Below are 15,748 nucleotides of genomic sequence, written 5' to 3'. Positions count from 1 at the left end.
AACGGACACTAATCCTTTCAGATCAGCACCCCACCCTTATGGCTTCATTGAATCTTAATTATGTAATTACTTTCTTAAAGGCCCCATCTGTAAATACAGTCATACTTTGGGGTGGGATGGGTAGGGGTGGGGTTGGGGCTTCAACGTGTGGATTTGGGGGAAACAAACGTTCAGTCTGTGACAGCCACACTTTTATACCTTCTTTGCCAAAATCGGAAGTTTGCTTTGGCTGTTTGCCAAGTGTAATAGGATGTTGTTTTTGGCTGCTTTAACAAGAACCAAGCAAGAATGGTTTACGTGAGTGGCTTAAAGTTTGATTCTCTCTCTTGTAAAAATCTGAGCTGGTCCATAGTCCTGTGGTCATCTGAGGACCCAGTCTTTTCTCTCCTGTTGCTCTGCCCTGCCCTAGGGTGTTGACTGCATTTGCATCATTAGGTACTGGCTCCCCACAACCTCTGGCCCCTGGGAAGAGCTGAACAGGGGGCAGGCAGCTTCATTTTTAAAAACTTGCTCTGAAGTCGTGCACATCATTTCTATTTTAATTCCATAGACCAGGTCTCTTGGCCAAACCTGCTTGCAAGGGAGGCTGAGAAATGTCACCGGGTGGCCATTGGCCCAGGTCAGACACTGCAATTTTATTAACTTAAAGAAATAAAGGGGGAATGGATGCTTCTGGACTGTTAGCCTCTCTAGGATAGGAAGTTATTGCACTTGAAATTTTATATAATTTGATAATTAGTTCATTAGGACTGACTCATGCACTCAAGGTTATAGAGAGTTTCCTTTTATTGTAATAACTGAAAGCTAATATGGTTCAGGAAGTGTGAACTTAGGCTATTTAAATCTATTTAAAGACTTGCAGTTATTTTTGTTAACATAGAAATTAAACGTTGTATCTCTGATATTCCAAATGACTTTTTTTTCTAATAAGAGCCTTCTGCCTTGGTGATAACTATTAAGTGAAATACTGACTTTATTTTCTATCAGGGAGTGTCAGTTTAAAACTCAGACATGTGTTTATTGCCATGAAGAGGACATCACTGACAAAGGAGTTGCATTTGACATTGAGGGATAATAGAAGGCTGGGGTAGTTTTATAAGCCTAAGTATCTAATTTACTTCTCTATTTTGTTAGGATTACATAATATCAAAAAAGTTCTGGGGCGTGGAGTTATAACTCAGTGGAAGAGTGCATGCTTAGCATGCATGAGGTCCTGGATTCAATCCCCAGTGCCTCCATTAAAAAAGAAGAAAATTCTGATTCTCAACTTAGGTAGTTGAAAATGGTAGCGCTTTTTTTTTAATTGAGTTATAGTCCGTTTACAATGTTGTGTCAGTTTCCAGTGTAGAGCACAATTTTTCAGTTATACATGAACATACGTATATTCATTGTCCCATACTTTTTCACCGTGAGCTACCTTTTTAATAGCGCATCTCATCTTCAGTTAAACTGATATGAAGCATAAAAAAGAATTGATGAGAAATTTTTGCTTCAGTGGTGAATCACCAACTAAATCTATCACTTCTTCAAACTTTTTATCATTAATGCAAAAATCACACAAGCAGCACTCAGAAGACTCACACTTAGAGTTAAGTGCTAATGATAAGCGTGTGACGTGGTCGGAAGTCATTTGCTACCGCACAGCTCATCACTCTCATGTTGTAAGGAGGGACTGATCCCGTCAGATGTGCTTGAGTTTGGTTGGTAATTGACGCGGCCCACATGGGTCATAGTTGTGTGCTCACTTACACAGTTTACTTGAGGAGGTGTGGACAAGTGTAAATTTAAAACAAAAAATAAACTTGGGCAGAGCTGCCACCTTTCTAACTTGTGACACATTTATAGGAATTTGACCTCAAAGGCAGAAGCAGCTTTATTCCAACCAACAAATGTAAGAATTTATAGTTTCTGGCCTGTTAAAATTTAGTATATAGGGGACCTTTGAGCGTGAATGCTCCTTTAATAGTTTTTTTTTAAGAGAGAAAGAGCCTAAAAATGAAATTTGACTAAAATATTATGGATTCCCAGAAATACCTTCTTAGAAACTAGTTTGAAATACATTGATATTGACTACTTACACAGTGTGCAAGGTAGTTCTGACTTCAGAACTTGGGCTGCAGTTACATCTATCCTTTTGGGAAGCACCAAGACACTTATTTCAGCTAACTATGGCATATTCATGGCCAGAAGCTTGGGTGTGTTTAGATGGTTAAATATTCTTACTCATAGACAACCATAGGGAAAAAATAAGGGTTGCTAAAGACACCTATACCATGTCATAATGGTCTTATTAAAGATAAGTTTCTTTCTTTGATTTAGACAGAATCTCTGTTAATTCAGTTCAGCAGATATTTACTGTGACACTCAGGGAAGTAATTTTGAGCATCAGTTATCTTCATCCTGAAGAGAATCAAATAAGACAGTGATAACTAATGAAATGATGATAGAGGGATTTTCTGTATCTGAACTAAACTTTTTATAGAGAAAAATTAATATTAAAAGTCCTTTAGAGTAATGGCATTTCATATTCTTAACAGTCTTCTCCCAATTTTTTATGCAAAGACATTTTCTGGGTCCATGCCATAAGACTTAGAAATTACTCCTTTTTAATAGGAATGTTTGTTGCATCAGTGACCGACACTTTTTGAACAGAGACTAGGCTCTAGTATACTTTTACTTCACTGATAGTATTTTTTTTTTAATTTGGCTAAACAAATATCTAAGCATCTATATTAGGAAATTCAGTTTTTTAAATTTTATTCCTGTAAGATCTACACTTTGTGACTTGCCTTTTTAAAATCCTCCTTTCTCACGTGTATGATGTTGTCAGCAGGTAGAACTGAAGAGGTTGGCATTCGTGTTCTCTGTTTACCTTCAATATTGTTCCTCTCCTGATATTTCTTTTACATTCTTTCCACGCTTATGTAGGAAAGAGACTCAGGGTCGCTGTAGAACTGGGCAAGGGCAGGGTAGGTCGGAGCCAAAACTACTTTTCATCCCTGGACCTTCCTGTTGTGGCGACTTCAGCAGCAGCATCTCCGAACTAAATTTCAAAAAAGCAGAGAAACGGCTGTGTCTTTTTCCACCTGCAAGCAGCTGCCAGTTGAAAGAGGGCTCTTCTGTGTTGTAGTTGATGACTGGCTTCAGGGGAACTGCCCTGAGTAATCTTCGTGCCACCATTCTAATGCCGAGGGAATCTGGATACTAAGGCACTGTAACTCGAAGCAATTTGGGTGGGTATATTTGTTGGATTTTTTGGTTTGCTTTTAAGAAATTTTACTATGATAGAGTAGATAAATGATGATGGATGAATGGAAAACATAAATCAAAGGTACACATCCCTGACTACTGTTTGGGAGTACCATTTTGGGAACTGAAGCAGAGAACATCTTGGTGTCTTTACCACTCTTTTGCCTGAGTTTCCACTGTGACAGGGCTATAATGTATCATTTACTGTTGTCTTCTCATAGGAAGAGTATGAAGAACTGCTTCGTTATGCTGTAGTGACTCCAAATATTGACTCAGGTGCTTCACAGCCGCCTCATTCCAAGGGAGAAGTGGTGCCAGAGACTAGAATTCCTCCTATAATGGATGATATTCTTCAGAATCAAGGTTGTGTATATTTTTCAAGGTATCTCTGAAGGTTTTACTGAGCTTATTGATGCGATTGACTTATGACTGTGAAAATGCTTCTCCAGTGATTCTTCTCAGTCGTTGGTGTGTATCATTATCATCTGGGGGAGATTTGACATTTTAATGTTTTTCTTGGCTCTTATATGACAGCTGGATTTTTATTTGAAATTCGTTTGACTATTTTATGAAAAGTAACAAACTAGCACTGTAGCAATTACCTGTCTGTCAGTGGAGTACGTGGCATGTCTGTACTTGCTGCAATGGTTGTATGCCAGGATTATCTTGGAAACTAGTGCCCAAGCCTGCAGATTAAAGATGGTCCACAGACAGCCCTCAGAATCCCTTAAGTTCATGAACCGTGTGCCAGGAGTCTTTATATGGGCATGGAGGACTGTTTGGATTGTCACCACAAAGGTGAACATGCCTTTGGACTGTGTCACCGACAGAGTTGAGAACTAATACAAACCAGGACGTGGGCTGATGGATAAGTGAGTGAAAGGTGGAGAAGGGAGGGTAAAGCTTCTTTCATTTATCTGTTCTCTATTCTATAAAGTACAAGATCCCAAACAGCTCACTCAAAATAAGTGTTCTTTCAAGGGGATGGACAGCCCACCTAAAACAGCCCTGCTAATGGGCAGTTGTCAACAATAGGCGTCACTCCAAGGATCTCCCCCAAAGCACATGACACAGCCCACTCAGAGTCAGCAGGCCCTTGGGTGTCTGTAAGTCACAGCCCTAGTGTCTGTTGTTCCTCTCCGTCTGTAGACGTGAAGTTTTTGTTGCTCCACAGGCTACTGCACCAGATCAACAGACAGGACCAAAACCTTAAAACACGTGTATTTATTCTAACACTGAAACATACTAACTGGACATTTTCCACCTAAGTTTTATTGATCTTCAAGAGATAGGACCCTTGGATTTATTCATTCTGCGTTAGTGATCTTGACCGTGTTTTGATTACAACGTGCAATTTCTACTGAGTAAACCCAAAGTGTTGAATAGTCTCTTACCAATGTGAATAGGCAATCAGTGTGTCAGCCCTCCACACCACCACCCTTAGGCTTGTTTCCTTTTCCATTGCCTGTAGTTGTGTTGTTCCTGGGACACACACAGAAGTCTTATCCTTGCCCCCACTCTCCAGCCTTTCAAGGCTGTTGTTTGGTATCTAAGACCCCCTGCTTTTTGCTAGCATGGAAGATAGTATTTATTTGTTTATGTTCTGCCTTTTCCAAAAAGGATTTGAGATCTAAGCATGGAACTTGCAGTGAATTTAGATATCTTAATTCACACATGGACTTAGTTAGAATGGACTGTGTAAATTTATCATCCCATCCCCTTTACTCTTGGCATTGCCGGTGCTTAGTGTAAATCGGCTGCGTTGAAGTTGGCAAAGTAGGTATAAGCCTCTGACACACCCATTCTTGTGAGGTTTGCCCCAGTTTCCTTTTCACATTGTATTGACTAAAGGTTCCTGAGATGGAAGGAAGGAAGTCCCCATTTGAGGGGAACCAGTGTCACTTCAGTTTGGCAAGCCCTAGAAGTATCCAGTGTTGTAGAGAAGGCCATCTTTTCTAAGTCCTAATCTCATTCATCCACGTATTCTCGTAGGGCGAATTGAATGCCATTAGTGGACTGCATTCTCTTTCATCCATATTTGTTGGGTGAAATTAATCTTATTAATGTACAGTAAGAATTTTTCTGGTCTCAGATTTTTTTTTTTCTGATTTTTCTTTGCCTTAGTGTTTCTATATCCCAGCATATTGTATTTTCCCTGTTAAAATCTTACTTGTGTACTGCCACCTTCTTAAATTAGGTATGTGTGATTAGGCATTTTATGTAAGACTAGTTAGATTTAACTAAAAGAAAAACTTCTTTCTTCTCAGCAGAAAATAGCTCTGCAGTAAGAGAAACAAGGATGGAAGTTGGAAAAGGATGTAATTTAAATATTTCAAGTCATTCAAAGACAGATGGTATGACTTTTCCTTAGCTTGTTTTTATTAATATATATCATTTTGTGCTTTGGTGAATATTATCCATATAGTAAAGGAATAGTTTCAGCATATTACTTATTGACAGGATTTTTAAATGCTATTATTGCTAATTTATTAAGTAACACTATTTAAAATAATTTTGTGAGATGCTAACATTGTACAATTAAGATGGGTTAATGCATTATAATGTGTGGCATTTTTTCTCAAAACTAGGTTAGAGGGCAGGTATTTTAAAAGATTTAATAGGATTTCAGATAGCTTCTCCAATTTAAATTTTTTTGTAAACCAATGCATTATTTCCTAATTCTCAGGCGTTCTTATACCAACTTCATGATTTTCTTCCTATCTTTATACCACCTGTTCTATCATTTATGTATTTTTCTTTAGTTACATTCACTTTTAGCCTAAGTTCATTTTTAAAGGGATATATACATCTTTCATTATTGTTTATAGCATGAAACTAATAAACACTTGTTATAAATAGAAAGCAGTAAAAATAAATCCAGCTAAAACAAAATTGTTGAATTTTGGTTGAATACTGTTAGTGGTGGTGTGTTCAGCCTGATGTTTGCTTTTTCTTTGTTGAAGGGAGAGATTAGCAAATGTTAGAGGTTTTAAAAGCATACAAACACCAGACTGAAACTTTTTCTTTGCCATAAAATAATTAAAATAATAAAAATAGACTTTTCTTACTATGTGATTCAGTGTTATTTAATTTAACATAGGGACCACTTAAGCCACCATGTAAGAAATGCCTCTACCCTTTAGTTTTCTCACTTATAAATAAAAGACTTAGGACCTCCAAAGTTCTTAGGTTAATTCTAGTTTTTAAAAGGTGAGTATATATTTAAAAAAAAAGCCATGCTTTTCCCATGAGGACAGATCTAATCTAGTTGGAGTAAAAGAGAATATTCAGGTACTTTGTCATTCTGCCTTTTTCTCTGGGCTCCGTAACCATCTTCAGAACATGTAGGTAGTGTTTCATCATATGACTAGCCTGAACCATTTGTTTGGTATACTTTAAAATGTATGATTCTTTTTTTATTGAAGTATAGTTGATTTACAATATTGTGTTAGTTTGTGGTGTACAACATAGTGGTTCAGTTATTCATATACATATTATTTTTTTAATAAGTCTTCAATTTGCTTTCTTTCTGAATGTATTTTAGAATTTAAAAACTAAAAAAAAGTAACAAGTTAAATCTTTTTTAAGTAATACCAAAAAAAGATAAATAATTGATTGACTACTTCATGAGTAAACACGAAGTGAGAGATTCTTAGCTGTCTACTTTTTTTTTAAATTGAAGTCTAGTTGATTTACCATGTTAGTTTCTGGTGTACAGCATAGTGATTCACTTATATGTTTACATATTCTTTTTCATTATAGGTTATTACAAGCTATTGCATACACTCCCCTGTGTTATATAGACCTTGTTGTTTATCTATTTTATATACAGTAGTTTGTATCTGCTAATCCTACACCCCGAATTTATCTCTCCCCCACCCCCTCTCCCCATTGGTAACTATAAGTTTGTTTTCTATGTCTGTGAGTCTGTTTATGTTTTGTAAATAGGTTTGTTTGTACATTTGTTGATATATTTTTATGCAAAATATATGTATTAGGGAATGATTTTTCCTTTTGCAAATGATTCTTGAAAGTTTTAGTTTTAAGTATGAAGTTCTGTAGTAGATTTATCTTTCATTCATTCAGTAAGGAAGAGAGGAGAGCCCTTTAATCTTGATTATTAGGACTCTTATAAGTGAGATACATGAGAAATTATGATGAATAGTCTGTAATTCCAATATATGTGTGTGATAAAAGCTACTTTTCTATTTTTGTTCTTTTTAAAAATGAATACCAGTTCTCTTTCTGGCTCTGGCTCTCAGCCCCACCCCCATGTACATGGGCAGGGGATGGGAGTTAGGTATATATGTACATACATACATATAGACGCATGTATTTCTCACCTATATATTGAAAGCTAACAGGGTGCCTTACAACTATCTGACAAACTAAATTGCTAGTCTCTTATAATGTTGAATTTTAATAGTGTTAAAACCCACCCCACTGTTTTGCATAAAGTAATAATGACTTATATACAACCACTCTGATCTTGGTCAATTACTGAACCCTTTCTAAACCTCGGTTTCCTCATCAGTAAAATGGAGATAATACCTTTTTCTTAGAGTAGTATGTATTATGAGAGCCAAACCTTATAATGTTTTTATTACAGGAACATAGAAAGCGCTTAGTAAATGTTGATATGAAAATATGGATGATAATACTTTCAGCTCAGATTGCACCTGGGTATATATGAAACATCCTCATTTGTGATAGGGGTCATTTTTGGGTGGGGAGGGAGGTGTGGGAAGCATCTCATAACAGTCAGTTTTAAGTCAGTGACAATAGTGACATTTAAAATAGCCAGATTAAATACACTGAAAGGCCATTTCTCTGTATTTTCCTCGGCCTCCACAGATGACTGACATCTAGCCTTCTAACAGAACTCCTTACCAATTTGGGTTATTTTCAATTTGGCTTGACCACTCCAACTTTTGTTTTATTCTAGGGTCATCACCAGTGTCATCCCCAAGGAAGCCACCTCACCCGGTCATGGATTTTTTTAGTTCGAATCTTTTAGGTGACTCTTCGTCACCAGGGTCTAATTCTAGTCATATAGATGCCCATGAAATAGTTGTGAGTGATTTTCTTATTTCTGATGAAAACCTTCAGAAGATGGAAAATGTACTTGATCTTTGGAGTTCAGGTCTTAAGGTATTCGTTGTTCAGTTACAGTTGTTTAATATGTATTGTCACAGCTTTGCTCTTGATTCCACTGTTTATTCTTCTGTTCTTTGAATTAAGGAGTTTTGTGTTTTGTTTTGTTTTGTTTAAATTTTATAGTTGCCTGAGATCAGTCCAGTGTCTTAATCTGTGCTTCTATGATCTGGGCTGCTCAGTCTTTAATGTCCATATGAATCACCTGGGGATTCTGTGAAGCTGCACTTCTTATTCAGTAGGTCTTGGCCACAGCCCAAGATGATGCGTTTCTAACAAGCTCCCAAGTGATGGTTCAGAAACCGGACTTTTAAAGAGCAAGGTTTTAAGTAGTTGCTAGGACAGCTCTGCATGTTCCACTGAACTGTCAGATGTTTTGAAAGGCTTAGCCTATGTGTGACTGGGAGAGATGCCTACTGAACCTTTCCCACTTCACAGCTATGACTAATAGAGATGGCTCCTTTTATATGAATCACGAGATGCAATTTTAGCAATGTATATTCATTTTATAGCCATCCTTATAGTAACCACAGTTATATAACTGATAAATCGATAAAAATTGATTTTTATTTTGTTGATGTTAGTAGACTCTAAGTAAAACAAAGTATTATAGACATGGAAGTTTTTTTGCTATTTAAAAGAAAATGTGGGGAGGGTAAGTCCAGTGGTAGAGTACATGCTTAGCCTGCACAAGGTCCTTGGTTCAATCCCGAGTACCTCCATTAAAAAATAATAATAAATAAATAAATAAGCAAGCAAGCAAGCTTAATTACTCCTCCTCAAATAAGTAAATAAAAAGAAATTGCCACTTAAAAAAATAAAATATAATATAATGGAGAAAATGATAGTTTCTTTGAAACAAGTTTGAGGAAACTGAGTATTCACATGAATGGAGAAATTATGGTCATTAGAGTTTTGTGGCATTTATATTTCTCTGTTATTTGGAAGCTTAAATTCTAAAAGTAATCATTTAGTATAATTTCTACCATCTTTCCCCATGGAACAAGTTTCAGATTTCTAATCGTGATGTAAGTCCATCGGAGTAGCGTACCACCAATCATTTAAAAAATTGTTCTGTGTTCAGTTAACCATACTGCTGTCCAGTTTTTTGATAACATGATTTTTCTTTTTACTTGGATCGGTCAGTGGGATGAAAACGGAGCAGACTTAGCATTTGGTTGTAAGGAGGCTCTTGTGATAAAGGATTTGGAGGAAGGAAGCCTCAACTCCGATAGTTTTCATTATTCATGCCTATCTCAGTAACGTCCCAGTCCTGTGGCTCAGCCTAGGCCATGGTCCTGCATTTCACTTTCCCTCTGGTCCACCTTCGTATGGACATTTCAGTCCTTGACTGAACAAAGTACCTGCTTATTAATGAATGAGACCTAAAAAAATTTTAAATGACACTAAGATTTCATGCAAAGTAACTTAAAATAGGAAAAAAACCGTTTGCTTAGTCTGGTGAACATGAGTCAAGAAGAGCCATGACTGTCAGACTCGCAAAAGTTTTCATTAGTGGATTTTTAAAAATAGCTCTTATGTTGATGGCTTGTTCTGATTTTCAAAAAATATTTCTTGATTTCAGTGTCATTTTAAGAAGCAGTGTAAGGATCAAACTACTTAATTGTCAATATATTTATTTTTCAGACAAACATCATATCTGAACTAAGTAAATGGAGGCTTAATTTTGTTGACTGGCACCGAATGGAAATGAAAAAAGAGAAAGAAAAACATGCAGCAGATTTAAAACAACTGTGCAACCAGATCAACAGCTTGAAGGAGCTACAGAAAACCTATGAGGTCTCCATTGGGAGAAAAGATGAGGTCTTTTTTTTTTTATATTACTTTTTAACTGAGATTCAGTAAATGTCTTGCTAAGTAATAAATGCCGGGAACTGATTATTGAGATCATATGAGATACAAAGTGAAGATCACTTCAGAAACTGGTGGAAAAACAGGTGCATAGAAAGATTTATTCTTCATATTATGCCAGCATCATGTCATTTTACCTTTGCCATCAACTTCAGTGTGTTTGAAATGTTAAGAGTTCATACTAAATGTGAGAACACTAGTTTTTTCCCCCAGTCTTTTCTTCCTAACTGTCCTTAAGAGAATGTCAGGGAACCAGCATTACCCACATTTTAAACCACCATTTTAGGGGGACATAAGTATCTGGCATTCTGTCTATAATGATGTCTTTATTCATTGATGAAGTCCTTTCTTCATTGTGTTGATAAGCATGAGAGCACTGTTGATCTCTGCAGCCTCTTAAGAACCTGAGAGTAACATTCGGTCTGTGTTAATCTGATGCCTCCCAACAGCACCTTGAACAAAGCAGATGGGCACCAAGTCTGTAGCTCCCCCAGGGTGGTGGTGGCTCCCCCAGGGGGTGGTGGCTTTCAGAGGAGAGGGACTCACAGCAGATACCTCAGCGACTTGTCTGCAGATGCAGCCCTCATGTTTCAGTGAACTAGATAAGATTATGAGCTTTTTTTTTAACATACTTTTTTTGGGTGTTGTGGGGTGCAATATAAAATTGAACATTTTACACAGTTTGATTTTTGAAACAATAGATACTAATGTATCATTTTCTCTATAACCCTCAAAACTCTGTCCTAAGGTTAAATATTTTTTGAGTAATTTTTTTATTTCAAAGTATCACAAAAAGAGTGTACATGCATGTCCAGTTTTTGAAAACAAATAAAGTGAACAGCCATGTGCCACCAAACAGCTTAAGAAATAGATTATTACCGACATCTTAGAATTCATGCCCTTTTACACTTTTGAAATTAAAGAACCAGAATAAATGTCTCTCAGTAAATATACCTAATTTACTAAATCTCTTTTTAATATGACCATTTTTAGATATGTATTTCAGTTATCCAGTTCTTTATAAGAGAGAATATTACCTTAGGATTTAAAAGCCTTGATAGTTTTTTTTTTTAAAAGAACAAGAATGATATTGCTGAAAAGTTACATCAAAGTGTAGCTATTAATTATTTGCTTTTTTGAGTTTTCTGAATCTCAAAAATCACTAAACAGTTATTGAGGAACTGCTAATCCAGGGTACCAAAGGTATTTAGGGACTAGAAAGATATTTTACAACTGGTCTCTGTCCTCAAGTCTAGTGAATAAAAACGTTTTATTTATGTAGCAACACTCTCAAATGTGTGGTTGTTTTTTCCTGAATTAAATGCCAGTGATCATATTAATTTTCATACACATAAACTCTTTATTGAGGATTACCAGGATACACATAATGAAGATTCTTTGCTCTTTTGTTCTCCTTCATTCATTGATATGTAGTGTATTCATGTGGGGAAGATTTTTGGTCTTTTTAAAGATGATAATGAGATTATCTGGATGAATATAGTGATAATCCATGGGTATTCTCTCTAGCAGTTTTTGATAAGTGAAAAAATCACTTTACCAGTTGCTGTTATTGTAACATCACAATGATTGGGTTAATTGCTGTTTACAGGTGATTTCTAGCTTGTCTCAAGCCTTAGGCAAGCAAAAGGAAAGGACAGAGTTGATGAGAACGTTCTGCCACTGGCGAATCGGCCTTGTCAAATCCAGACAAGACGTAAGTGCACAAAAGGAAGGATCACTGACCCTTACTAGACTTCTGAACGCAGAAGCACTTGAAGTCACATATGAGAACTCTTGTTCAAGTCAAAGGAAGATTTGTTTTCTAATAAATAAAAAAGAATTAATGTTACTCTTATTTCAGAGGAACTTGATTTCAGTAAAGTTTGGGTAAAAATACTTCTTGTATTTTGTAGACTTACTGATACATCATTTACTACTTCATATTAGGTTAGTAAGGACTGTACCTGAATTACAGATGTCCTGGTGATGGAACCCCTTTAACAAATTTGACCTCAGGTGTGATTACATTAATTTAGCATCTTTAGCATATCATATGCTTCTTGTATTGTTTCTGTTTCTAAAATGCCTGACTACATCATCTTCATAAAGAGGCAGTACTATATTTATACATCATAAAATTATGTAAATGTTTGTTTTGAAAACTTACCTTAGTAAGAGTCAAAGAAATCCATCTGTAAAGCTTTTTAAAAATTATCCTTAGTTTATATATAATTTAAACTTGAATTCTTTTATTTTAATTAGATAAGAGCTGAATCAGTATATTAGAGTAAATATAAACTGAGAATAGTAAATTATCATATCAGAAGTAGAAAACTATGAAAGCATGTATGTATCCCACAAGAAGACAGAGTACAGAGACTTACAAGTGTAGGGGATGGAGATACTTTTTTTTTTTTCATATAATGCTCATGTGAGCCGTGGAGTAACCTCTGTGCATTTAGTTCCAAGAAATTGCAGTTTAACAAAAAGGCTGTTACTATCATGGAATAGGACTTCTCCTTTAAGAATATTTCCTAGTACTTTTTCAAAAACTTAATCCCAATAGATTAAATCTACATTAATCATATTGAAAAGAGCTATTTTAAATTGAGCCATATTTTGAAAGTTATTTATCAAGTGACATAATGGGAATATATTCTGTTCAAATGTTAGTTGAAATAGTTGAAGTTGCCATTACTTTTTGAATTAAAAAAAATTTTAAGAAAATTAAAAATTGAAACTGCTTCTTCAAAAGAATTTAAGTTTATTGATAAAAGAAGAATAGCTTATGTTCCTATTGGGATCAGTCTGGTACTACATATGACAGTGTATATTAAATTAATCTGCTTATGGTGGTGGCCACGGCCACCACTCTTGCTGCCATCCAGGCCCTGGTCCTGTTAATCAGCTAAAAGGTCAGGCACATTCATACCCAAGAGGGCAAGTCGCAAGTTACTTACTGTCTTTCATTTGGTTTTTTGTTTTTCCCCTAATTTGATTAGTTGCATGAAGCAATGATGGGCAAGAGCTTTGGCTCTGGAATGAGGCAAGGCCGGCTTTTCCCTTTCTGCCTCTGTGACCTGGGCCCCTAACCTCTGTAAGCCTGTTCTCCCATCTGCAGATGAGAATAACTTGATTACACCAGATTTAATGATGTGTTTGTACCCTGCTTATCACAGGTTTATGTTTTTATTATTATTGCCAGTCCACTGTGCTTACGAGGTTGTAAATTTCTTTCCCTTAGGTCTATGAAAGTAAACTAGCTGACCAGTACTTCCAGAGAACTTTACTGAAGAAAGTCTGGAGGGGCTGGCGCTCCATAGTACAAAAACAGTGGAAAGAAGTGGTGGAACGAGCTTGCCAAGCAAGAGCCGAGGAAATTTGTGTCCAGATTTCCAATGACTATGAAGCCAAACTTGCTGTGGTAAACTTATTTTGTTTCAGTTTTCACTTTAATAAATATAAAAAAGGTGAGTAGCACCACTCACTGTTAGTTTGTAGTTAGGCAAGTGACCCACATCTCCAGTTCCAGTGAACGCAGTGCGGGTTCAGATGAGACTGTAGGGAAAGAACAGCCCTAATAAGTCACGCTTACAGACTTATTTATCCTTTTAATATTTTTTTTTCATTTTATGAAGTCACTTTTAAAAAAATTATTTTCAATAGTTACAGCTTTGCCCTCCAACCTTGTGTTGAATCTTTTGTGTGTACATTTCTCTTAGAAATGCACATCACCCACAGGCCCTTCCCCCTCTGAGGAAGCGTACTTCTTGGGCTTCGTCTGGCCTTTATTTAGCCAAAAAAATAAAGAAGAACAATGTTTATCCTCATGTTCATTTAAATAAACTATGAATTTAATATGATTGACGTAAAGCAGTTGTATATAAATTGAGGTTATCTTCCTATTGACTTGTAGTAATAAAATTAACATTGTTTCCATGGGAAAACATTTGAGACCCAAATGAAAATAAAAGCCGTACCGAAGAATGCAGTAGGCATTCTGAAAGCAAATAGTAAAAGGAAAATTTTTTTTCATCATTTTAACACTAAATTCTTAATGTTAAAAATAAGTTTTACCATGCAAATGATTTTCTGCAATTGAAAATAACATGCAAAAAATGCAGTCCCGTTAGATTTGGTCTGTGGGAAAGTGTTGTACCTAATGTCACTTTGCACTTTAAATTCTATAGCTAACATTTAGTGAAAAAAAATTCTGTCATTGTTCCAGGCATTTAGTTATTTTCTTTCTAAAGGAGTGAGAGCTGTTTAGGGGTCTTAATGTATTTTGTTTTATATCCTGATACATAAAATTTTTATGGTAAGAAATAGTATCTTTTTTGTCTAATTTAAATATATCAGTCTTCAGTGGGACTGGTACAAAATTCCCCTGTTTAAACCTTGACTTTATGGTTAGGAATGAAAATGGTTTGTTGATGGAGGCAGTAGAGCTAAGAAGCACCTTTTAAAATAAATTGAGACACAGCAGAAGAGGTATGTGGTAAAGTGATTTTAGTATTCCACATAAAAATAACTTCAGAGTGTAAGTCTATTTTTTATAAACAATAAATGATACTCTTCCTTGTGTCTCATTTTTTTTTCTGCTTTTTAAAAATTCTTCTGATTTTAGTTATCTGGAGCTTTGGAAAATGCAAAAGCTGAGATCCAAAGGATGCAGCATGAAAAAGAGCACTTTGAAGATTCCATGAAGAAAGCTTTCATGAGGGGTGTATGTGCGTTAAATCTTGAAGCCATGACTATATTTCAAAACAGAGGTGATTCAGGTTAGTATTTTAAGATTCTCTGCCTACTTTCAGAAAAAATTAGAGGAGATTTCAGTAATTCGTATGGTCTACAGTACTAATTTTCTGCAAAACCTATGTCTTAATCCAGACACTGGTATTTTTAATATCATGGTGTCATGTCCAATTTTGAATCTGCCATGAAAATTCTCTCAGTTGTGGTTATTTACAGTATCTTAGATCTGATGGAGTAAACTGTTAACTCTTAAGTATTTAGGCTCAATGTTAAAATAATGCTATGAATGTGTCACATTATTTTAAGGCTCTATTAACTGTAATGGTAACGCCTTTAAGGGTAAGATCTCATTTCTGTTCTTTTCTGATAGCCAAATTCCTTGGACTGTTTTGTTGATCGAATATTTCTTGTTTAGTCATGGTTTCCCATTTTTTAAAATTCTTGTCTTCCAGTGTAAGGGGCCTCAACTAAAACTCATTTCAACAGATACAAATATAGGCCTATCTATAGAAGTCGACTAAAATAATTTTATTTTAAGAAAAGTCGATGCATTGCTGGGATCTGAGTGGTTTTTGTCATCAGCCTGGCTTAGAACAGCAATTTACAGTGAGGCCTGTTTTTCTCACTGGGTTTTTAGTTTTCTTCTCTGAACAAAGAAGATAATATAAATCTTCCTTACCTGCGTCATAGAGGGTTCTTGTGGGAATGCAGTGATATG

General features: G+C 35.7%; 1 protein-coding gene across 6 annotated transcripts in view; it reads left to right on the top strand.

The window, feature by feature from the left end:
• POC5 (POC5 centriolar protein) overlaps positions 1-15,748 on the top strand; it is a 32,229-nt gene that overhangs the window by 6,713 nt on the left and 9,768 nt on the right. For 2 of the 6 annotated variants that reach the window (XM_045512348.2, XM_074359991.1), the window contains exons 3-9: positions 3,471-3,612; positions 5,517-5,603; positions 8,195-8,400; positions 10,051-10,227; positions 11,885-11,989; positions 13,520-13,699; positions 14,903-15,056. In XM_045512348.2, the coding sequence (XP_045368304.1) occupies positions 3,471-3,612; positions 5,517-5,603; positions 8,195-8,400; positions 10,051-10,227; positions 11,885-11,989; positions 13,520-13,699; positions 14,903-15,056 (1,051 nt within the window). Of the gene's footprint in view, positions 1-3,470; positions 3,632-5,516; positions 5,604-8,194; positions 8,401-10,050; positions 10,228-11,884; positions 11,990-13,519; positions 13,700-14,902; positions 15,057-15,748 lie in introns of all 6 variants that reach the window. The other 4 variants (XM_010949280.3, XM_074359999.1, XM_045512349.2 and 1 more) reach the window with 4 other exon arrangements.

Source organism: Camelus bactrianus, chromosome 3, assembly GCF_048773025.1.
Source record: "Camelus bactrianus isolate YW-2024 breed Bactrian camel chromosome 3, ASM4877302v1, whole genome shotgun sequence".
NCBI classification, from domain to species: domain Eukaryota; kingdom Metazoa; phylum Chordata; class Mammalia; order Artiodactyla; family Camelidae; genus Camelus; species Camelus bactrianus.
The sequence above is the reverse complement of the archived record's forward strand: the minus strand, read 5'-3'. Positions and strand labels throughout refer to the sequence as shown.